The 26,542-nt window shown below is 33.3% G+C and overlaps 1 protein-coding gene across 1 annotated transcript; it reads right to left on the bottom strand.

The window, feature by feature from the left end:
- Nucleotides 1–1,729: 1,729 nt before the first annotated feature.
- On the bottom strand, nt 1,730–25,444 carry LOC115440432 (chitin deacetylase 1). The gene is made up of 12 exons (XM_030164730.2): nt 25,238–25,444; nt 23,410–23,516; nt 20,037–20,148; nt 18,587–18,714; nt 16,827–16,969; nt 15,689–15,731; nt 14,859–15,035; nt 11,851–11,989; nt 11,086–11,189; nt 8,918–9,060; nt 5,682–5,903; nt 1,730–2,695 (listed from the first exon to the last, which is right to left on the bottom strand). The coding sequence occupies exons 1-12, from the start codon at nt 25,320–25,322 to the stop codon at nt 2,614–2,616; spliced, it is 1,485 nt and encodes a 494-aa protein (XP_030020590.1). The 5' UTR covers nt 25,323–25,444; the 3' UTR covers nt 1,730–2,613.
- Between the last annotated feature and the right edge of the window lie 1,098 nt (nt 25,445–26,542).

Below are 26,542 nucleotides of genomic sequence, written 5' to 3'. Positions count from 1 at the left end.
TGTGTGTTCGAATTTACAAAGCGTACTCCGAAGAATTATTCTATATGGAATTTAGCCCATTAAATATTCGTGACGCTATTGTTTTATCCTGCTTAAGTTATATACAGAATAAAATCCATTTCTTTATTCGCGAGCAATTTAGATTATAAACACCATAATGTTAAGGATTCTAAGCCAAAAGAAAACGGCAATTTACATCTACCCACATTCATCACTTAGGTATGGGTTGGAATTAAACTGATAATTTTATATATTATTTCCTTAAGTGGTACTTATTTCAGATCCATAATTTGCACTCCCTTTGTTTTTTATTGTCAAATTCACAACATATGATATTACATTCCCAAAACTACAGTCTCCACAACCTCATGAAACCTTCGGCCAGTTTTTAATCTCAAATTATGCGCATGTCGCGCCACTAACGTTAAACTAAACAGGCGTACAAAATTGCAACAAAAGTAGTAGCTAGCTGGTTGATGCTTTGTAACATTCATAACGCTGACCTGTTTTCGTCATACGAGTAATAGGGTAGTCTTATTATATTTTATGAAGCCTCTTGCCTCAGGGAACCCGTAATGTTCACCACTCGGTGAAAATGCCCCCGGCTCTTATTACCACCTTCCTGCGCTGTTTAGTATTGTTGATATTTATTCGTCCGCCCTATCGCAGTGATAATACACAAGTTACTCGGTTGCAGACATTTTAATAATATGTTTACAAAACGAATCCGACTAAGAGTCGTACATTGAAAGTTTAGCATCGTACGCGCACTCAAAAATGTTAAGAAAACTTACGGTAAGTGAAAAGTGTATAAAACATGCTTGCCAACGCACGATGTCTGCAACTTTAGAAATAACGTTATTGATTCTTGAACCAGGATTCAGAATGGGGTGGAACCGATTCCGAATATGTGTACATAATATAACAAAAACTCTGTAATAGGAACTAATGCATGTGAATATGGCGAAAGTTTCCGAGGAGCCATTCTCTGCGCAATCTCAAATTAAATCTCCGCCGACGAGCCTGAGTCGCGAACTGCGAGACGTCCTCGATAGTAAAAATATGTCGCAATAGCATTTTAGGTACTTTTATGAGGTAACGTACAGACCACGAAACTGCTTTCTTTAAAGGAAAACTGTATTGTTGGTGCTAGTTTATTCGATCGTAATTTTTGTAGCTACGTAGGTACGTACTTATTCGATATAGTCATATTGTATTGGACGTCGGCGGATATCAAGCAAGTTTTAACGTGTGTTCACAATGTTTCATTGTTTTTAACAACTGTATTCATCTTTATGGCATTAGCCTAACGATTCATTTAAATTTAGAAATTACAATTCTTGTGTCTGAAATATATACCATCTAAAATTAGTTTATTCGATGTTTAAATGTTTATGAGCATGAACATAAAACTAGTTAACAAAAGCAATATGACACACGTCATGCCATTATGTATCTAGAGTTGCTAAATTAAACATGCTATTGTGTTCTATGTGTAATTTCCAAGCATGTATAATTTGATAATTTAATTTCATCCTTAATAAACTTGTTAAAATGTGGTTTTAGTAAAAATCTTAAATATTATATATTACAATGAAACAAAATGTCATAGTATTATGATATAATATAGTTAGGTAGGTAGAGGTAGTGGTAAAATTCTACTCATATTTATAATTCATAATAAATATGAGTAAAAAAACTTTGTGTTTAATGTAATAAAAGACTTGTATTTATAATACAGTTTATTTAGAAAACGATAAATTATTTCTTCACAAAAGAGTGACGAGAATAATATTTAGTATTCGAATGAAGGTTAAAATTTTTATCTCGTTCATAATAGCACGCCGTATTGAATTAACCTCTTATTGAAATTTATTCTAACAATGTAACGATCAAAAGGAACGGAATATAAAAATCTAATATTTCATTACCACAAAAACAAGAGTTATCGTGTTATTAAAATTGACAGAAAATTCAAAATATAAAAATTAATTACAAACAATGACATTTAATATCAGTAGCTTTGGTCATTTTATAAACATTTCAACGTGTCTGGTAATCTAAAATATTAAACAAGTGGTCATGTTTTGGTTAAGTATGATGGAAAGGACATTTTTGAGGTTCCAGCTGTCGAGGCGAAAGCCATCGAGCCGACAATTTCGTATCGATTTGGGAATATGAGCCCACTTATCATTTATATTGAATATAAATTGCGATGACTAGTCACCGTTATCTTAACTTACATGCGTATCTTATATACAAAGTGAAAAGTATAATCTATTCAGGATATCGTGCTTAGACAACATTCGGATTCTAAATGCGTAAGTTTTTAACATATCAGATTATGTTGTATAGTTTATAACAATAGACAGAGGCACTTATATATAGGCACCTCGTAGTTGATAAATTATATAATGGCATCTCGCTCTATCGAAAGTAAGAAGCGAATATTCCGCCCCAACCGAGGCATCAAAAACCACTACACCGTCAGTGTAAGTGTGTTGAGCAAACGTTTCATACCAACATCCCTCGACGTAAGCATTCGGCGTTCCAAATGTGGGATGAAATATGCCGAATAGATTATAGTTGCTATACGGGTCTATTTACGTTAAACTATTTTCTTTTGAGATTGTCGGGTATATAGTTGTCTTTGCCCGGTATGCCGGTCCCGCCAGAGTCTCCCAACCACGGGAATCTGAAACGTAAATTGGAATATTAAGGGTTTGTTTTGATAGGTATTTTAAATGGCGTATATCGTGTAGTTGTTTCACATTTCTGCAGAAGTTTAATTTTTCGAGTGTTGTGGATCATCGTTATCAATTTTTTATTAAGTGTTAAAAATACAGTATAATCCGTTTATTATGACTCTGCCTATATTGACCAACCTCTTATTATGACGTAATTACACTACGAAGTTTGGTTTTCATATAAGATTCTTTATAAAAAAGTCGAATATAATGACTTCCCTTACAGTGACATGTCGCTTATTGTGACCCCTTTTAATAAATTATGTCCGGTTATAATGACCGACATGATTCTTTACGCCCTCGGTAATGTTCCTTGATTCCCGACGACGTTCGGCACGTGGCTCGTTTTTGTTTTGAATCTCAGTGAGTAATTGACATAGCGATGTCTTCTATACACAATAGTATTAGAGACTGTTTTTACAATAAAATAAAAAAAACAAAAGCAGACAAAAATTACAGATTACTTACATTAAAAAAATACAACTTTTATGTAAATACATAGGTATGTACTTATTACGTGCATTTTTATTTTATAAGTTACTATGTTTCTTTATTAAAGTACTTAAATACATGCATACTATTTACATATTTTTTTTTTCACAAAACGCTTTGTATGACGTCCGCTTATTATGACGTGTTTGTCAATTCCCTTCGATGTCATTATAAACGGATTCGACTGTAGTTTTATTTTTATGCAATTTACATGTTTAGAAGACGGTGATTAAAACAAATAATAAACAATAGAATAAGCCTCTAGGAATACTCCTAAAGGAGTTCGTCTATCTATATACATAGAGCCTATATGAGATAAGAAAAACGCGAAATTGATATTAAATAACTTTGCAAAACGCCGCGGGATTCGTTTGTCCTGCAAATTTCAATATCACACCAGTAACATCATGACAATATTCGTAAATGCTAAACGACTAGTAAAAATAAATATGAATATTAAATAATGTCATGCAACAGCATTTTTATTACGCCGGTGCAAAATTCAAATTAACTCAGCGCAGCAATATCAACTTTTTATTTAGAAAACTCATTTTAACTTACTTGAAAAATAAACCACGACTTCGTTTAGTTGAGACGACAGCCGTGAATCATTAAGACGTGTTGAGACTGTGTTGGTAACTTAATAAGTGTTGTTAATGTAGCAAGAGCTGTTTTTAGATCACATATGGTTATAATGTATAGAATTGAAGGATTGCCATTGTAGGAAAAACACAGTCAAATTGTTTCACTTTTACCTTCAGTTAGCTCAGTCAACTGATTGTGAAAAATAAGAGAGTCTAAATAAACCAGTACATAAAAATCAATGCTACGGGTAAATCTAATGTTAATATTCTTGCATCCGGCGAAATGCAAACTTGAAAGTTTTCTAGAAGTCTATAACCGTCTCTCCACAGGAATAATGCCAACATTTATATTACGAAGTATATAATTTCCTGGTATAATATTTCTATTACCTAAATGAACAAGTATCTCAGAACTGGAATACTTGTTCACTCCATTACCGTGTATTTACAACCAATGTTTTTTTTCAAGTCCAAATAGCGTAAGTTTGATCGCGAGTAGTTCGCATAATGATTAAAACCACGTATTTCAGGCCCGAAAGTATTGTAAGCTTGGACGATAAAAAAATTACACGCTCTATTCAGAACCTACCAATATTATTTTTATATTAAGGACAAACGAATCCGAGAATAAAAGGAAACAATATGAAGTCGTTCATAAATAAAATGTTGACCCCGCCCCCGCGCGGGTCACATGCTACGAATAAACGCCAGTTTCAAGCACTCGCTGCACGGCTTTATTTACCTGACAGATTTTTTAACAAAGGATTTTTTTCAATTTTTAGAGACCACGGATCGTATGACTACGCTCATTGGCCGCTATAGTCAAGTCCTTTGCTAGAAGCTTTATTGACACTCTATCAAATGCCTATTAGTTTAACAACTGAGTAATAGTCAACTAATCTAACATAATATTCTTAGATTTAACGAAGGCCGTAAGGTATAAATGACTATTTATTCGCTATAACATAGGACTAATTTACGAAAGCGCCACATCATCACTTTTTATTTTAAGCCATTTTATATCTTACTGTCAGGTGGCTCTATACTATCACAGATCAATAACTACTGCTACACGATAATTCTCTTTAGTTTAAATCGACATTGCAATGTGCTGTTTGTAAACCGAAATAAATCAATCCAATTGGCTAAAATGCGTTGATCACTGTGCTCTCATTTCATATAATAGCAGGAGATCGAATGATGTTTCTATAAAACACAGGTTATCTATGGGACTTATATTCCATAAGAGTCCAAAACATTTTCAATAAGTGTTTCACAATTTAAAGAACCATGTCAATTAATTTTACCGATGTTTGAACATCTTTTTAATCGCCTGGACCTCTAATAAGGTCTACAATTCCTGTATTTGTATTTTTTCATGTATATACTCAAAAATGTATAGTTTAAATTCCGTGATTTCTATTTTATTAAGTAATTAAATATGTAATACCAAAAGTAACAAAGAAAAATATTTTTTATATAGTAGTAAGTAGCAAACGAGCAAATAGGTTACCTGATTGTAACTGATCACCACTGCGCATAAACATACCAATGCACAATACCAAAAGAACATGCTGCGGAAAGGATATAGATATCGGCCTGGTTAGCGAACTACGTACACAACTAGTAAACTGCCCGTAGTGGCCCATTGCGTTCCGCAATCAGCCTCTGTGTATCCGGTTCTAAACAGGCCGGCATAATTATGGCGACTGGAAAGAGGAAGCATCTTTCGTGTGTCAAAACTCTATGTCGACCATACTCCATTTACCATTAAATGCAGTGGTCACTTAACCGTGCACGTAGAAAAACCATCAAGATTTAAGTTAAAATCATGAATAAGTATACAGTCTACACTCACTGGTTAGGGCATTCGCTGCAAGTCTCCATGTATCTGGTGTCTGTGAAGTTGCTCTCTGGCAGTTTGAAGGAGAGCGCGCACTTGTTCGGCAAGTTGCAGGGAGCGGCGGGCCAGTCCTTATTGTCGCAGCGCCAAGCCTCGTAGTTGTTCAGGGCCTTCGCTGGCCGTGGATCAGTCATCCACGTCAAGGCTTGGGTCACGGTAACGAACCACACGTCTTTGCTGGATAGAGTTAATAACTTAGGTTAAAATTAATGCAAATCCCTCAGGTCCACGGTGGATTACTAAAGGTCTCAGAGTTTCATGTACGACCAAAAGGAAACTAAGATATAACTATTATATAGATAGGTCGGACGTAAATAAACAAGCATATTTCCGGTATAATAAATCACTTTCAAAATGCATACTCGAAGCAAAAAGAAATATGAATAATAAATATATAGAAAAGGCAAAAAATAAATGCAAGGCCTCTTGGGATTTAATTAAAAACAAAGCAGACAGTATGAAATATTACCAGTCCATAGAGTCCATTACATACAAAGATAAAATAATTACTAACCCTATTCATATAGCAAATGCCTTCAACGAATATTATGTAACAATGACATCCACAGAAAATCACTGTAATGATATACCTAACATACAAAATATACAAAAGTCATTATTCTTATACCCTTGTACCCCATCCGAAGTTGAAAAAATTATAGGATCTTTAAAAAGGACAAAGTCAGTAGGACATGACTCCATATCGACCAATGTACTAAAAATGTGCTCAAAATATATATCTTTACCTTTGTCGTACTTGATAAATCTCTCATTTAGTCAAGGAATATTTCCTTATGAGTTAAAACTTTCTACAGTCAAACCGATATATAAGAAAGACAATGCGTTAGAAATAGCTAATTACAGACCCATAACTCTGATACCTACATTGTCTAAAATATACGAAAAGGCAATGCATGCACGTATTTTAAATTTTTTGAACAAATTCAAAGTAATTAAAGAAGAACAAAACGGTTTTCAGAAGAATAAATCTACTACACTGGCAGGTTTTTCACTGATGAAGACGGTTACGGAAAACATAGATAATGGGATCCCTGTCACTGTATTATTTTTAGATATGTCGAAAGCCTTTGACTTCGTTAATCACGCTATACTCATTCGTAAATGTGAACACTATGGTATTAGGGGGCCAGCTCTAAACTGGATCAAAACCTACCTATCAAACAGACACCAATATGTGGTAATAAACCGTCTTAACAAAAATTTAATATCCACTACTTATAAGTCAACGCTCAAAGAAAATTCAAAGGGAGTCCCGCAGGGAAGCGTGATGGGACCACTTCTTTTCCTGCTTTATATTAATGTTCTTCCCAATAATATAAATCACCAATGCATCCTATTTGCAGATGATATATCTATAATTATACCTAACAAAAACCGACAAACCATCAACCATGAAATTGTAGCGAATTAAACTCTATCTGATGTAATTGAATGGTTGAAATTAAATGATCTACATGTAAATCTAACTAAAACTAAATTCATTTAATTCTCTAATTATAAAATGACGTCAAAGGGTTTATCCTTAAAATACTACGACCAACAATTAGAACAAACTGACCACATCAAGTTTTAAGGGATTTCTGTTGATGAGCATTGCAATTGGAAATCACACGTTTTATCCGTATGCAACAGAATAAATAAATTCGTCTTTGCGTTGCGAAATATACGTAGGATAGCCTCGGAACATACAGCACTAACAGCTTACCACGGGTATGTAGGATCAGTTTTGCGATATGGCCTATTGTTGTGGGGCAATTCACCACAAATATCTCAAGCTTTCCTGGCTCAAAAAAAAATGTATAAGAGCAATATGCAATGTAGGACCTTTAGATTCATGCAAACCACTTTTTATTAAAACAAAAACACTTACATTGACCGGTCTGTATATCCTCGAAATTGGACTATTTGTCAAAAAACATCCACAGTTGTTTAAGAAAATAGGTGACAATAGTTTGTTCAGTCAAAGAGACCCAACAAAGCTAGTAATGAAAAATGTAGAACGACCCTTTATCAAAAGAGCTGTCATAGTATGTGTGTTAAAATATATAATAAAATTCCACAATGTCTACGTGAACTACCATTAAGATTATTTGTTAAAAAATTAAAAAAATGGCTTCTGGAAAGATGCTTCTACACAATCCAGGAGTTCTTGAACTATAAAAATTAAAAAAAACGGAAACAGTACTGTATAAAGATTATCTGCGACATTTTGTATTCTAGAATTAATAATCATAATCAATATTCAAAATTAATCATATTACAATAGGTATCATAATGTAAAACTTATGTTAAATTCCATTGACAACCAAATTTTAATTTAAAAAAATTATAACTAAAACTTGCCCTAACCTAATTAATTATTTTCTTTTATTATTATACACATAAAAAAAAAAAAAAAAAATTTGCATGTCAATAAACTTGACAAAAGTTGATTGATCAGAAATGACTAGTTAAGATTCTATACTGTACCAACTTTTTTGCAAATAAAGGATTTTACTATTTTTACTATTTTACTTAATTAAGGTAGACAACAATCCTTTTATCTCAACAGTAAGTACTTTATTCGAAGAAATTAACCAAGGAGGATAGTATAATTTCCTACAAATCACTTACTCTTAATCACTTACTTAATAATGTTTATTATTAAAAACGAGATAACCCAAGGAGGAAAGTCTAAAATTTTCTACAATTAAATTACTCCCTGAATAATGGTAATTATTAAAACTATATTATTTAAATTTAATTCAATAGTATTCAATCTCTACATATTCGAACGATTTTGAATAAAACTGTCACTCGGGAAAATATAAGAGTGCGTAACGTCAGCGAAAGGCAACAATAACCAGCGTAAAGCGGTTTGTCAACAGCGAACCAAACGTCGGAGCTAATATGACCGCATTATTAGTTCCACCCTCCTTAGCGATGTGACGGACGGGAAATTCATAAAGAATGGAAGGTGGAGCAGAAAATATGTCATTCAGAGCTTAAATGAAGGTAGACGCAATATTTTCAAAAAATATATTAATAACGGTCACTCAGTGAGCGTTTGTTATTACACGGAATAGCTATAAATGTGGGAGATTTACTTGTACGAATATTCATAAAGAGGGACTTTAGAGAGTAATTAATACTTTATTTTTGACTTTGACTAATATTATTTTATAACTTACAGATCCGCCGCCCATCTCAAGAACTTGTGCAGGCCGTTCTCGAGCTCTTTGATCTGGAACCAGTTGGTATGGAAGGGCATCATGTACGGAGCCCTGTTCTGTTCATAATAACGGCTGAAATCCTCCTGCAGCCACTCGAATACCTGGCGAAACGTCCAATTTATTCACATAGTACTTTCAATACACAAATCGCACGATGTAAAGATTTTAACCATCGATGAGTGGCGTGCAAAAAGACCCATTAACAAAATTTAAATCTGCCGAACGCAATCAAGGGTCATTCACTCTTGAATGACTTCCTATATTCATTCGTTTAAGGGAAATACTATGGTTTCACGGTTAAACGATATTATATTAAAAATTGCTAAATAAAAAAAAACCGGGAATTAAAATATATAAGAGTTCCATATGTATAACAACAATTTAATCATTCTCTTAAATTTATATAATATTTCTTTAAAGTGATTTGTCCATTTAACTCGGTGTGTGCCATAGATTTATTGTCAATGACAATTCAGCTGTCCTATTCTGTGGTATTACAAATACAGTACTTGTATATCTTCTAACTGTTTGCAATAGCTAAACACTTTTTCCATTCGAGCCAATTTAATCTGAATAACTTAAAGTGCATAAAATACACAAAATTCCATGCGACATTAATCGAAAAAAAAAACATTTTCATATGTGAAAAGTTTTAATTAACCCTCTCTGCAGCGGTTGGAAACGATACTCTCCAGCTAGCAAGCGGTAAAAGCTTTATATATAGTTTTATTAAACACTTGACGTACATAATAACAGTGGCGCAACGCACAATAGTTTAAAAGCGTCGCATACCGACTGCATGCCGGCATAAAATAACATTCGAGTCAACCTTCCATATAAACTCGACTGCATTTACCCGCGTATTAATGTTTCATTAGCCACTCGGTGACTTTTAACATTTTTATTAAATAATTAAAACCTTTTCAAGCCACTTAAAAAAGCGGCGATAACTTAGTTGGGAGTGGAACGGACTGCGGAGACGAATGTCCGCAGGTTCAAAACCCTAAGGCACACACCTCTGACTTTTCTAAAAGTGATGTGTGTATTCTTTGTGATTTATCGCTTGCTTTAACGGTGAAGGAAAACATCGGAAGAAAATCTGCATAAAATAAAATAATAAATAAAATAAAATACTTTATTTATCACGTAGGCGAACAAAGTTGCACTTATGATACGTCAAAACAAAGAATAAGAATAATTATTATTTCTAAACAACTATTAAAATTACTTACAGTATATTATACAGAACTGATATTATTATTATTTATTGTAAGCCACTCAACATGCAGTTATTCGCTTACAGCCCCAAAACGTCTACGCAGTTTGATTTCTCTACGTTTATAATTTCACAGGAATTTAATTGCTATTTTACAAGTCAAAATGAAAACCAAATCAAGTCCGATACGACTCCGTTTGGAAATTATGTTTGTCTTTTATAACAAGAATAAGCTAATCTAGATTTCTATTGGATTTAACTAAGTATACGCGGTACTACTGTGAAAACAAAACCTGAGGCTAATTTAATCAAAGTTATATAAGAGAACATAATAAAAACGTTTAGAAACTACAGACCGTTTTAAATAAAAGTAATGATAGATATCTTATATAGCAATCAACCATTTGAGCGTGCTCTTTCATTATAAAATATGGTTAATAATTTCTAACATAAATCTATATTTATGTTAGAAATTATTGAGTCTTCGCGTCTATACGCGAAGACTCAACTTCAGATTGAAACCGCATCAAACCGTCTGCGAATAACATACGACAATTTAGTTATAAAACAGCAGCGAGTAAATAAATATTAGTTCACGGATGAAACACTGCAAACTATGCACAACACGCGTATTGTGAACGCTCTACACTGGGCAGTCACTTGCAAAATGTTTGCGGTCTAAAACTATTCAAAATTTAAAATATCGATAGAACGGGGTGAATGGGACTCAAGTCTGTCGAAACGTACTGCGACAACAATATCTAAACAGTAATACAAATTTACATTTGGTACATAATACATCTATATTTACGTTAATTAAAAATAGTTTTATCTGAAAATTAATTAATCATTAATTTTATTATTTACTATACCCTTGAGTCGTATTTCCCTCATTACGGAGTAAACTAACCTCATTAGCGTCATGGTTGTGAAGCACGCACTGGTCGAGGTAGGGGCAGTGGCCACCCTCGAAGGACTCCACGTAGTGGGCGTTAAACGGGACTTCCCAGAGACCTGTCACAACAACCCTCATTATGTGCTAACTACGTCATAATAGTAACAAAGGGTTAAAAACAACAGCTTGTTTTAATTAGATAGTTGTTAATTGGGTTGTGATGTAGTGTAAACGAAAGGTCATGTTACTTTTTAACTATGGGATGAATTAAAAGTGGACTAAGTTAAGGTAATTCAAATAGGTACAGGGTAACACGATAATGATAATTATTAAGGAACAAATTTTGAGACATTCTTTATTAGAGATTATTGTGTGTTCCTACAGCTTGCTTACATCTTTATATTGCCATGTCATGCGATCAATTATCGACCTTCCTGCTATAAACATGAAATGAAATAATTTATTTCGAATCCATAAAATGTTCAATATTTATATTCAGTAAATTTTTACTCTACCAACAATTTGGAAAACAAATTCCATCAGAGAAGAATGGGCAAGAAATACTAGTGTTACTCTTTATCAGAATTAGTTCTAAGGTATGATGTAGGTACAGTGTATAAAATAACAGATTTTTTTATTTTGTTTAGAGCAATTTATTAATGTATTTGCAAAATGAAAAAAATAACAAACTCCTCATGCGTAACCCTCTCAGGAATCATGAAATAATTTTATAATCTAAAATTTTACCAAGCTGTAGTACATAATGAAATTATCACTAACCTGGGAATGATTTAGTAGGACAGGTGCCAGATTTACACTCGTGTGGGATCTTGTAGTCCAGCGTGTAGGGCCACACGGGTATCGGCAGGGGCGGCACGCCCACCGAACTATCGTAAATGTACCCGAAGTCTTCCAATACCTGTAAATGACCTAGCTATTGGCGCTTTCTTGTCGAATCTTAAGCTTTAATCGATGTTTAAGTCTTGGCGGTGTGACATGTTTTTGCGCATATCTTTACTTACCATCAGGTTTCCACGATTAAAAAATGGTTTTAGTGACCAAACTGAGTATTATTTTAGAGATTATTATTTGGTCACTAGTTATTATCACGATCCACGGAGTTCTACTTTCACAAACTAGAAGTCATAAGCCACAGATAGTAACTAAACATAGTTCTGCCTAAAGATCTTTAGACCTACTTAAGAGAGGCCACTATATCAAACAACTATTACATTTAAAAAGTCATACAAAAAATATAGAACAAACGATTAAACATATTGCCGTGCCATAAATGTACCAAAGTAATACGACAAGCTTTAATGGATATAATCAATCTCAACACCTATACAATTGACACGATAATCGAAGGAGTTAAGTGGCAGAATGTGTGGCTCGGACTTGTGTTCCTTATGTATGTCCGCAGGCATAAGGTGATCCACAATTTGGAGTGACATGTTCGTTTAATACTGCCGCTATTTAGTTAATTTATAATTTATTTCTATAATGAAAAGGCTTTTTCCTATTTGCAAAGAATATTCAACCATGTTAAATATGACGTGCTATCAATGTTCAACCGAATGTATTTTTGATATATGACTCCTTACTATACTACAATATTAACATACTCCCAAATGATTTAAAAGAGCGATTCACTATTAATTCAGGTTATCTTTGTGTTACATTTGGGCCAACACTCATTGCCTATTTCGTTTGTCCATTCCAATTTGTTCCATTGTAACAGGAACGTATTGGTTAATTGCGGACACCGCGCCACTGAGCGACGTGCGAACCAAGTTTGGACGTTCGACGCGAATATTTCGCTTAATTGTGGGCCTTTTGATGTGTAAATAAAAACCACGACGAAACGCGAATTGACTATAATACAGATGTCAATACAGAGTCTTTATGAAATGGTGTGGAATACTTATTATTGTTTATTACCCTCACTGAGCTTTTTATACCAATCGTCCGGCGACCTAAACTATAATGTTGGAGCATAACACGTGATAGGGTTCGACGCAATTCTTCACGAAATGACAGCAATCAAACTAAATCATAATAAGCCCAACAACAAAGTAGCCATTAGTCACTGCAAACAATATAATGGTGGGATTGTGCAATGGTTTGAATTGTATTTCTGCACACGCTCGCACCATCTAAATCTGCCTCGAGCAATGCAGCGTCTGTTGAGAGGTCACTTCACCCACTAACGCTGTTTTAATCTTCTTGAGAGATGGAACAAGGCCAACAATAATAAAATTGGCGTTTAGAAAGTGTTGATATTTATAAATATACTTCCTCTTTGTGTCCCGTTATAACTTGTGATGTCTTGACCCGCCGTCAGTAACCCTTAGCATGAATGACAAAGGGACAGGTTTTCGAATGAAAGGATCTTCAACATCTAAGTAGACGTATATGTAGGCATATATTACACGTATAAATTACGAAAGCACATAAAACCTATACGGCTATTCAGTCTAAGAGGATTCCAACTAATGGCAAAACATCATAGGATCTAGTTATTGATAAATATAAATTATTTTTAAAGTTTTTATAAAAATTATAGATGACAGAAAATAGGAATGCATTTATAGTAATGATTAACAAGTAAAAGCGAATAAACTAATACGGAAAGTTTCTATTACTAACATTAAATGTTACATAACTGATAAAAATACTACAAGACACATTACGAGTACATGCAATATTCCTGCATTCGCGATCAGCAAGTAAATCGCGTTTTCGAAGCTCGGTTTAGCGATAGTACGATAGTATAATCAGCGCACGTAGACCTAAAACTTTTACCATCGCGATTGTCGATGTTACTGCATTTCGGAAACAAGCTATCAAAATGCACCGCAACGCTATGCGACAACGCGGGTAAATTCTGTCGAGTTAAACGTCAGTCATTTTAATATTTTTTCTATGGAGAAAATGTCAAATGATTCGCCCAGAAAAAATATCTGACGATTGAAAAAGCGGTCCTAAGGGCTTTTGCGTCAGACAATTCTATCGCACGAAATTCGACTTATTCAACAATCTGTCAAATTATTTAGATATTCCTGAGACAGCGCCGTCCTACGATTGAAAAATCTTAAGACATAATCTAGTTTAAGCTGATCAGATTGTTCATTACCTACCAATGATACTGAGTTATCTTCCCATTTGCTTTAACATTCTCACCGACAGCCGTCAATTTTTATTTTAACATTTAACGTTACCTGACAATTACATCAGTCACACGGCGTTTTCAAGTGAAAATATGTGGGGTATTACGTATGGAGACAAGCCGAAGGGAGATACGTCACTTGTCAACCAATTACGCACGCAATATGTAGGTTCGCGAGTACCTACCAACGTTTTCAAGAGCTCTGATTGATACATTGATTGATGCTAACGGATATATCCTTTGAAATTTGTCAGATTTAAATGCACTTAGGTATGTGTAAAGGTATTCTACATTAATTGAATATGGTGTCAATTATTGCTATAGAATGACTATCTATATAATATTTGTGACTAACTAGATATAATCTGGTATCCAAATTTATGTATGTAAGTAAATTCTAAGAAACTAAGGAAATTTAGTTAACATAGATAAAATAATTCAAAAAAATACTACAGTTCCAAGATCAAAAATATTAAAATCAAAGTCACATTGGACTATGTTAGTGTAGAGTTCCGTAGGCATATGTTATATTTCTATCAAAAATATGAAGGTAAATCTGTCTTAACTTATTGATACAATAGAACAAATCATTTAATTCTTTAATAAATATTCACGTTACCTTAAATTGGGTATTTCTGCCAGGTTTGAGGAAAGGTGCTCGGGCGCCGACAATCTCTGACCGGGAGATGTTAGCGAATTTCTTGAGGATCTCTCGCATGCCGATCATCTCTCCTGCCCATTCTTCGTAACCCTTGTCTTGCAGGCCTTGTTGCTGGGATACTGTTCCTGTTGCAATCTAAACATACAATAAAAAATGTTTATTTTTTCGGCACAATTTAATTTATATAGTTGGAGCAGTAGCTTTTTTAGGTTATAAGTACAAATAATATCAGTCCATTTAATATTCCATTACCGACTTTACATATACATACTTAAAAACGATATTTTAATTGACTCACGAAATTCTTTATTAACTTTCAATATAAAATGAATGACAGGGTCGGTTACGTATATTATATTTAATATGTACTTTTAATATAAAACTGATAATAAAACACATTAATTAAAATAATTAAAACATAATAATGAGATAAACCAATAAACCACTTCGACACTTTCAATCAATATTTGTGAATTTTGATAATATAAAATGTAAAAAAAAAAAAAATGATGACAATCAACACTTATTTAAGCATTTTTAAAGCATTCACTTAAGTAAATACTTTAAGCACCATCTATCCAGATGATCATATTTTAATATGATCACCAGGAAAGATGTTTCTTTCGTTATATTTACATCAGTTCTACGAATGAGAAGAAGCAATTAGGCAGGCCGTCACAATTAAGTCAACCGCCCAACAACTCAACAACCTTCGCAAGTAGATATTTTTCTCAAACCATGCTGTACTTAAACTAGTATAAATACAATAACAGCAAAAATCAACTCACTTCGTGACCACTATGTGCCAGATGCTGAACCATGACGTAGTTGCTGAAACAATGCGATAATAATAAAATAAAAGAAGCGAGTAATGCTTTCGCTTTCAAAATTTTACATCGACACATGTCTTAATTGCCTTCAATTCATTTATTTATTTTTTCATACCAAATTAATATAGATGAAACGCCAATAACAAATGTCGCGATTTATTAATCTTCAAACCTTGCTCTACATCCTCATATTAAATGCCGCGTGGCTCTTAGTTTGATATTATTATTCTATATTATAACTTAATTTAAATTCAAATACTGATGATAAAACAACATTAATTATGAAATTCGTGTTTAATATTAATAAATTCATATCAAACGGATTTTGATAGCCTAGTGATATTTTACAAGACCAGCATTTTTAACGTGATATAGAAATATTTAGCTTTCGAGTTTCAAGGATGATTTAAATATAACCTACGTATTCCGTTTCACAGTTCGTAATATTTCATTAACACGAAATAAATTATGTGTCGAAATAACTATTTTAATTATAAAAGTAACAACAAAAAGTATTGCATAAACTTATAATATAATATATTTGCAGCAAACGAGGCGTGTTGATTAATCCAATTATATTTGGTTGTACTGAAAAGTTTTAATGACATGGGCCTCGTCGGGCATTGTTACTTTTATGCTTTTGTTCGCGTCCCCAAAATGATCGTGGACGTAATAACAGACAGCCATCGTATTTATTAAAAACCGGAAGATGAGCGCGACCCTCGATATTTAAAACTAAATTGTATAGTTTTAACATTTAAAGCGCTTATAGAAAACGTGATCTTATAACAATGTAGTCAAGCAAGATAATTAAATGAACACTTATGGCCGAGTTTTTTAATTAATAAACGATCGTGATCGAAATCTTGATACCAGAAATGGATCGATCAGAATAAATTTTGTTTGAAAGGCTAAATACATATTTCACACATATGAAACTAAAGCAAATACAATAAGTTATACTTAGAAACAATGAGATCTATAGTGATAAATATATTAACTACAGCAATCAAACAAAAACATCGAGTTATGTAATGAAATAACGCACAACAGACAAGGGTAATAATAAAAAACAACACGCGTTTAAATAACATACCTGTATTCGTGAGACAAGAAGAACGTGCCCCGGATCGCACATCCATTAGGGTTCTTGATTTTTCCATTGAATACCTTTTTGTACAATTCGAAGTTATTCAAATTGACAGCGCCGTCGAATGTCAGCAAGATAATTTGTGGAGTCTGCAAGTAATTGTTGATAGTTTCAACTTTTGATACAATCGCTTTTCTATGTTACATAGGTAGCGTGGCTTGTGCCTCCACGCGCACAGTTCCGGATTTGGCTTCCTTATACTTGTTTATGGCATCATAAATTTTGATCGCGAGAATAATAATAATTGTAGGTCAAACAAATATTAGTAACTAGAAAGACTATCGTCGATAATCAGATGTTGCAATATGCGACGTCTTGTCTATTTGCTAAGATAAATAAAAGTCTCTTATTTCCACGAAATATCCAAAAATGTTATGAAATATATGTATTGAATTGATTTACATGTATTAATATCACATTTCACAAATCACAGTATGACCTATTTAAAACTAAACTGTACCTAAAGGACATTAATATGGTTAAAGTCTAAAAACATAGTCATTGTCAAACCGATTACATAAATTGATTTTAAGACGAGGTTTAAACACGTCGAGTCTCATATTTCATAACGTACAGGCCAAGGTAATTACACAATATATTCTGTCTTCGCTATTACAAATAACAATGAACAAAACGTAATATGTCCAATGAGAAATATGTGCCAAAATACAAAAAATGTGAAAGGGCACAATACAGTGACGTAAGCGAATGGAGCGACAGAACGCGGCAGCTGTTTTATTTCCTCCTTACAATATTGTGAACACTCAAATACAAAATATGTTTAATAGGTAATTGAATTAGACAAGTATTTTCTTAAATCGTGCTTAGTCATCGTAAACGATACTTTAAATACTCGATACCGGTTTAAAATCATATAAGTTTACAGAATAAACATAATTTTATATGAAAATGCAAATTCCGATGTCTAAACGTAATGAGTTAGGTGAACAAATGACCGGTTTAAATGAAAAACGAAGAGCATAATATAACGTTCGATGGTTCATGGTCAACAAGTAAAGAACACGGTGAAGAGCGATGTACCGAAACCAATGTTCATATCGTTCAAGAAAATTGGAATAGCCTGACCAAAGTAGAACAAAGTCATAATGTAACAATACTAAAAAAAATACCCTTTTATAGTAAAGTATATTGTGTATTCATCAAAATCTTCATGATAATTCCAATGACTTGAATTATTTACTTGAAATTTGGCATTAAGAAGCGTTTTGTCACAAGGGAAGAAATAAATTGGAAATCATTAATTTAATTAAAATCTCCGTAGATTTATTACATGTACTGCACAAGCGCCCGCGAATTAAAAGTTTGTCGCTTAAACAAAAGGCCATCAAACTTTTTCACTGTCATTAGCTGATTGAAACCAGTATAGATAGCTTTTACCATTAAATTATTTTTATGGTACTTTCCACAATATTTATGTGCAGTTACTTCGAAATTTTAAACACAAATGTAGAGTATATATTTTGACCAACATTGATTAGAAAATTACAGCAACAATAATTAAAACGAAACATGAAAATACGAGTTTCTTTAAAAAGTATTGTAAGTACAGAAATAATCTTTACAATATTTACATCGTAAATAATGCCCACCGGCCGTTCGGGTGTATATTCATAACTTAAAATGACTTTTCATAAAAGAAATATCAATTCTTATAATATTATTTCAAAGAATACTCAAAGTTTTACCTCTTCAGGGTCGAGTCCTCCAGGTATAAGCGTGCCGTCTTTTGAGCAGAAGCAGTAAGGAAGCTGACAGTCCGCTGGCTCGCATTTTGTGGCCAAATCTAGTGGGGCTTCGGTTATTGGAGCTGGTGCTAAGAAAAAAGGATGAAATGTTTTCTTCAATGCAAACAGCCATTCAACTCGTATTCAAGCCCATCCCATTTCTTTAGTATAATATTTAAAAGACAATGCCTGTTAAGTATCATAAGTATAAACAAAATAAGGTTTTTAAATATTTGTATTTAATGGAATTCGTGCATTTGACCTCCATTATAATGTAACCTTTATTGAGGAAGGTACATTTCTACTTTGTCGCAAACTTCACGACCTTCTCATTTGTTCACTGCAGTTTGTATCTAAAATGCATTGGCGTCACTTTCGGAGAAGAAAACGTCACAAACACTCAGGAAAGGTCACACTTTGTCACGAAACTATTCTGATTATAATCTTACAGATGAAACAACATCTTTGAGATAATCAATATAGTCGTTTTTGTTCGGATTCACTATTAATATAATCGATACGAACATAATATAATCAATAGCATTTTTACGTCTGTGTAAGTATTATTATTTCTATGTCACAAACATATAACAATATCATGCACGATATTCATGGAATTAAATACTCAATTGTAAACATTATTATAATTCTCGTATGGCAAAGCAAAAAGCGGCGATAGCCTAGTTGGGTGTGGAACGGTCTGCCAAGACGAATGTCCGCAGGTTCAAATCCCAAGGGCACACACCTCTGACTTTTCTTAATCATGTGTGTATTCTTTGTGAATTTATCGTTCGCTTTAGCGGTGAAGTAAAACATCGTGAGGAAACCTGCACATCCGAGAAGTTCTCTATAGGAATGTCGAAGGTGTGTGAAGTCTACCAATCCGCACTAGGCCAGCGTGGTGGACTAAGGCCTAATCCCTCTCAGTAGTAGAGGAGGCCAGTGCTCAGCAGTGGGCAAGTATAAAATACAGGGCTGATATTATTATTATTATTATTAAAGCAAAAGAACAATGATATCCTTGAAAAATATTTAAAACATCCAAATATTAATGAAATTATAAAATCATATTTGTATTAAGCTGTAAACATAATACGCGTTTATGACTCCACGATCATATACAATAAAAATATTTGGGGTTATAAACGAAATTACAAATTTCTTAATACAATGTTTAAACACAAAGTGTATGGTTACATAACTTTTTGCGAGCACGAAACAAATTTTAACATCTAGTCTTAACGAAACAAATGTCTTAGCTAGAGTGCGTAAACCGCAGCTAATGACCAACTGATTAGATTTACTACAGCCTACAGTGATGAGTTACTGTGTTTTACGTATAGTGAAGTAATAGGTCGGCCCTCCTCAAAATATATTATAATCCGCTAGTGAAACGTTAGGTAATACTCACTTGTAGCGATGGGACCGCATCTGGCTTCAGCTTTGAATGTACAGTACTTGCTAATATCATCAAAGTAGAGCCCAGACGGACATCTGTTCAAGTACGGGTATCCATCGACGCACTAAAAATGTGATCAAAGTAATGTTATTAGTGTTCAGTGACCTTGCTACAGACGCTCAATAATCAACAGACCTAAGTTACAATTTCGCAATAAAACAAGTATGCAACTCCGCCCGTTCATTGGACAGATGTCGTGAAATATGATTTAAACCTTTTATATAGATTAATATAGTACTGAGTTAAACCATAATAGTTAGAAAACTCAAACATATAAAATATCCTCAGTAGTCACTACTTATTAGTTAACCGAAACTCTAAAGGGTTGCTATATCATTGTTAATAAAATAACTGGCAAAGATAAATAAGAATGTTATCGTATATTAAAAACTTTTTTGTATCCGTTTTAGTATTTAAAAGAAGAATAAAACCTTGACGAGGGTAGAAGTAACTCGTGATTTTTAAATTTTTATTTTTGTTTGCGTAGTCTAACCGTACATGTTCAAATTAGTAACGATTGTAGTCGGCCATTTTTATTTTAGAATCCGCCCTATTTCGCAGACGTAACATAAACTCAAGGGTAATCCCATGAGAGGCAGTCACGCGGGGCTACATTATTACATACGAAAAAAGGAAACCTACATTTTTATACGCGTAATATTCGTTGTTTGTTTATATAATACAAAGAATATTTTGTGTACAGAATAAACGTTATTAATTTTCTTAGACCCGTTTATTTCTAACTTTTACATTTATTAGTGTAATAAAATTATAAGTTATTAGAACCTTTTTTCATACGGAGTATATAACTTATAGCTAAAATCCATTCTCAAATGCCACTGTCTCGTTTTTATATGTACACATTAAAAGTCATTAAATCGTTGAACCAGGTTACTAAAACCTGGATAAAGTAACCTAGTATTTAATTTTATGTATTTATATTTCTAAAATTTACGTTTTAATATAAACATATTTCGTATTTTCTACTAACCCCCTTATTCATAAACGTTTTTTATCTAAGGATGAAGTAAATCTGTAATAACAAGCCTGTTTCTCAGTGCCCAAAAGCACTGAGAAATAGACATAGGGCCGTTGTGATTGTTTATTATTGTTGTATTTCAATATTAGCCAATCACAACGTTCCTACGTCTACGCCCTGCGAAGACTGCCATGCCGTCAGCACTGAGAAACAGACTTGTTATCACAGCCTTACTCGGTCGTTAGATAAAAAACGTCTATGAATAAGGGGGTAAGTATCTACATGCATTATAGCAAATTTATTGGAATTCCATCCCAAAGGATTATTTGTGCAATACATAATTCCGATCCCATTAATTAGGTCTGGTTTTATAATTTATATGTTATATTATTAACAACTGAACAATAGAGACACGGGTCGCGTTTAAATTATATTCATAAATGATATATTATTAGGTCAACAGGTTAATTAAACTTATATACCATTGCTAAACCTACGTATTCTACAGATAAAGTCACTATGCCGGTCATATTCGTGATCAACATAATTTGCCGGAGTCGTGGGACCTATTTCAATGTTATCAAGGGCAAGGTTATTTTGAAGCATTTTATCTGTCATTATCATAATACTATAGATACCTATCTGTTTATATTATAATAAAAGGTACTTATTTAAAAAAAAAAATATTTGAGTGCCGCTAGCAGGGCCTAGCCCAGTTTTAGTACTGGGGGTTAAAAAAATAAAACGAGAAAAATGAGCATTGCATGACTTTCATAATCATTTCATATTCAGGTTGTCAGTCTTAAAAAGTCTAAAAAAATTCAATTGTTTGTTGAATAAACTTTATTTTGGGCGGAGGAGGAGGGGTAGAATGTTAACTCCAGATCACCGCGGTATGCTCATAAAATTGTGCCGGTAATATTTCACCAATTGGCACATTTTTGCGGCGCATTCTGAAGCATATTAACATTCAGCCGGCATAAGCAATAAACACACGTTTATATGAATAACGAAAAAGCCATAGAAATCCGACAACCGCTGTACACATAATATCGATATTGCCCATTATATTTACTCCGTATACAAAAATACGAAAGCAAATTCACTGAATAATTTTTTATAGTCACGTGAATTTTTCGCAACTATCAATGCAACACCTCTTAATACTTAGAAACAGCTATAATTTTATTGTTTTTGTAAGAATGATGGCGGCAAAAGATCTTGCTATAAGTAAGATTGTATTCGGTAACCACGGAAAGGAATAAAAATCCGAGTCGGTAACAGTAAACTCTACATATCTACTTATCAATTAATATCATAATAATTTAATAAAATTTTACAGTAGCTGTCTAGGGATATTTCAATTTAATTTTCACTTCTTAGGTTATAAGAATTGGTACAAATTTTTAATTTTCAAAATGGTTGTTAAAATTTGCTCCAGAATTTACTTCAGTTTACATGTTAACTTCAGTAGATTTTGTATCTCATTCATATAAATTCAGAATATCATGGTTCGTGAACTTTTCGTTTTAACAACTTAGATAAATAAAATTATCTAAGTCTTCATTATGTCATGAGGAAGAGGTGCCTACATTATGAATTTATAGTTTCACTCTTTCCATAGCAGCAAATATTTTGTGAGAGATTAAAGATTTGATAAGTGGATACAAAATCAATGCTATTCTCGCAAAATAATCTATACGACTCTGTTGAATTTAGATACTAACCTACAAGATACTTTGCACCTTTTTCTAAGATATGCTTCAATTTTGTTAGTAACATCTTATTAAATATAGAATTCTATTTTAAATTTTAATACTTAAAAACTCAAAGGCTTTTTTGTAAATTCTAGTGCCACAAGGTGTTCGAACTCTATGTTAATAATATTGAGATCCCTAAATACTTCCTCAATATGTTACACAACTAACATAGCCACCTACTGACCGATTAACAGTTATATGGTTGTCTAATGAATTGGCTTTTATTACTTTGTAACAAAAATGCCAATCGCTATATTTAAAATACACAACCAGTTTTTATATAATATGGTCATAACAAGACTTGTCTGATTTATACTAGCAAAAATTGTTTTAAAACCAAGGGTCAATAATATTCAACACTACGCTCATTTTAAGGTTTATTTGTACGTAAAGGTAAAACAAAATACTGTAGTTTTTAATTCAAAGAAAATTATTTTAGTTGCTTACCCACGAGGTAATATTTTAAAAACATAAGGTAACATAATAAAATGCTTGCAAAGGTATTACCAATTCGTTTTAATAACATTTTGTAAAATACGATCCGCAAATACATTTCTAAAGAAAGTATCTAAATTGCAAATCTTACTTGATAAAAACGTCTGCAAGTGGCTGGATCAGCAAAATTCCCATTACCTTGCGTGCCTTCGGGACAAACAAATTCTTCTTCTTCCTTATCTTTCTGTTGGTAGCTACCTGAAAATCGAATAAACGATCAGCAAAATGAATAAACAAGTCACGTGTAATTATCTGTTTGGAGATTTAATGTAAAACGGTCTTGTACAACATAAACAAGTTAAAAGTTGTTTCCACAGAAGGCGTAAGCTACGCATACAGATAAAATAGGTTTTACTATCCTCGTAAATGCATTTACACGAAATCCATTTGTATTATTGTTCAATAGCGCATTAGCTAAACTAATAATTGCCTCTTTAATGTCATTAGTTTGTACGTAACAATTTCTATGAGGAACTTGATGGTTATGACTGCTATTAATGGAATTCTTGCCAAATATTATTAAAATATACTTTCACACATTACCTATCCATTAGGATTCAGTGTCTATTGTCTCGCTGAGAAGAGAAAGTGAATTACGTAAAATTTGATATACCTATTAGGTATCAAATAAGTATGCTAAACAATGTTGCAGAGTTAATACTTATTATTAGCAACTATGTTTAAGGAAACATTTTTTATAAACTTTAAATAGCACCTTCATATCCAAACAAAGGATATTTAAAATTTAACAAGCAAAGCCGTCTTAATCTTGTCACGCATTCAAATGTTAGGCATGAAGGTAACGTTGGAAGAATAGTAAATTTTTATAAAGATGTGCTTCCATGGTCGTTGAGTTGCATTGTGCGTCAATCGCAAGTTGTTGTTTAGGCGTTGTTTGTGAATTCAACTAATAGACATTTTAAAGCTGTTCGTAATAATAATAGGTAAAAAATAATGATAAAAACTCGTACAGGAGTTGGTCAATATATCCGAACATTACTTACTCCATGAACAAACATAGCCAACCTTTTATGTATGTTACTATGCTTGACTATTTGGCCTCGTGTATAAAAAGTCTAAGCGATTGGTCGCCATTTATTTTATATTTATTTTGGCCGGTACTAGTACGAGCCAGTTCTTTAACCTGTCTGAGAGACTTTAATTACTCATTCTACCTATAGGTACGGCCATACGTTTTCTGTATATTTTAAACAATATAATTTATGTTTAAATAACTTCCAAGACGAAACAAATAAAAATATAAAATCTGTATCTACAGTACCACTGTTCCCAGCACTATATTTAAGAAAAAAATAATAAAATTATTTCACAAAATCTGACAGTTAAATTTTAAAAGACTACAAAAAAAAATCAGTCTGGCTCTAGCATGTTTCACAAAAAGTCCTCACGTTAGATACCGAATAAGTCATGAGTTGCATACATCATTTTGATCGTCCACTGAGTCAATATCCTGAATCACATACAACCGGTCACAGGCCTCAATGTCAAGTGAAAGAAAGGACGTACGTGTTATATTAATTATGTACACGTATTTGATGGAGACATATGATTATCAAAGCTTTCTCAACGATAATTCAACATTACAACATTAAACCCAGGCGTACTCGTGAAATTGCGTTAACGTCTCACGCGCGAGTCGTCCTTACGGGAAATTAAAATTACACAATACCTAGAAAACTATGAAAACATATAACAAAATTCCACCAAATGCAAATAGCTTTCACCGTATCACTTTGCCGTAACAGTTACGTTAGCAACTTAACAAATTGATCCGTGGATCGCTTGCATAAGCTTACGAAGCAAAATTTTCTAAATCCATGTAGAGATCGAGACGCAACTACTAGACGGGAATGCAGCTCGTCCACTTTAAAAATATATAAATAGTGTAGAAAACTAACCGTTGATTAAAAGCGCACAAATAAGGAATATTCGCAAGCCGGCCATTCTGGTGTTCCGCGCAACGTTCACACTGCATGTCGACATGGTGCCTTTCACCAGCGCGCACACACTACGCCTGGCAGCGTGCTGCGTGCGCTAGCGCCGCCGCCACCTCCGCCGCCCTCCACCAGCCGACCTCCGCAGACGGCTTTCTCCTCAGATCCCTGACACTCGTCACTCAACTAATGTACCTACTACCGCGTCTGCGTTGTTATTGACGACTTATACCGGTGTAATAATACCTGACATTTACGACCCATCTACAGTAATTTTACTGCTCATATACTTGCTTAACTACAAGCGTTTTATACGTAAATGATGAAACCATTAAAATCAGTCAACTTTATGTAAAAGAGGGCCTGCTTAAAGATTAACCAACCAACATAAAATACATTTGTCTGTCTAGAGTCACCGAAGTAAGAATTATAGCCATCTATAGCACTTTGTATAGGTCAAAGTTTAGAAACGTACCTTATAAAAATTATTATGACTAATAAATTTTATACGACACAATTAATACGTTCTTGCTGTTATATAAGTATATTTTACACCGTGCTCTAGGAAATAACATCGCATACTCGCATATTCTCATACGTATTTGGCGACTTTGATCTTATACGTAAATTGTATCCCCTTTATTCATAAACGTTTTTTATCTAACGACCGAGTAAGGCTGTGATAACAAGTCTGTTTCTCAGTGCTGACGGCATGGCAGTCTTCACAGTGCGTAGACGTAGGGCCGTTGTGATTGGCTAATATTGAACACAACAATAATAACCAATCACAACGGCCCCATGTCTATTTCTCAGTGCCGTTGGGCACTGAGAAACAGGCTTGTTATCACAGCTTTACTCCGTCCTTAGATAAAAAACGTTTATGAATAAGGGGGTATGAGTTTTCGAGCAATTACTTACAAGCAAATTCCTATCTCTAATTCGTAATTCTCTGCTATTCACGGTTGATGTGTCTAAAAAAAGAAGGGATATTTTTAGCTACAAACACCGAACCCGCAAAATTAGAAACTTCTGTCTGAGAAATCCTGGATACATATGGCAAATGATCATTCTCTATAAAATATTGACTAAAGTAATGGCAATGTTTTTTTTTCAAATAACATTACAATTACTTATTAAATAATTGATTAATTGTAACTGTTTTAAAAAAGAATTTATTCATTCTAATTGTAATTAACAGCACTTATGCGATTTTCATTAAGATCGAAAAAATAGATATACTTATTTTTTACTGAATTGTACACCGTTTAC

This window comes from Manduca sexta, chromosome 24 (genome assembly GCF_014839805.1).
Source record: "Manduca sexta isolate Smith_Timp_Sample1 chromosome 24, JHU_Msex_v1.0, whole genome shotgun sequence".
NCBI classification, from domain to species: domain Eukaryota; kingdom Metazoa; phylum Arthropoda; class Insecta; order Lepidoptera; family Sphingidae; genus Manduca; species Manduca sexta.
The sequence above is the reverse complement of the archived record's forward strand: the minus strand, read 5'-3'. Positions and strand labels throughout refer to the sequence as shown.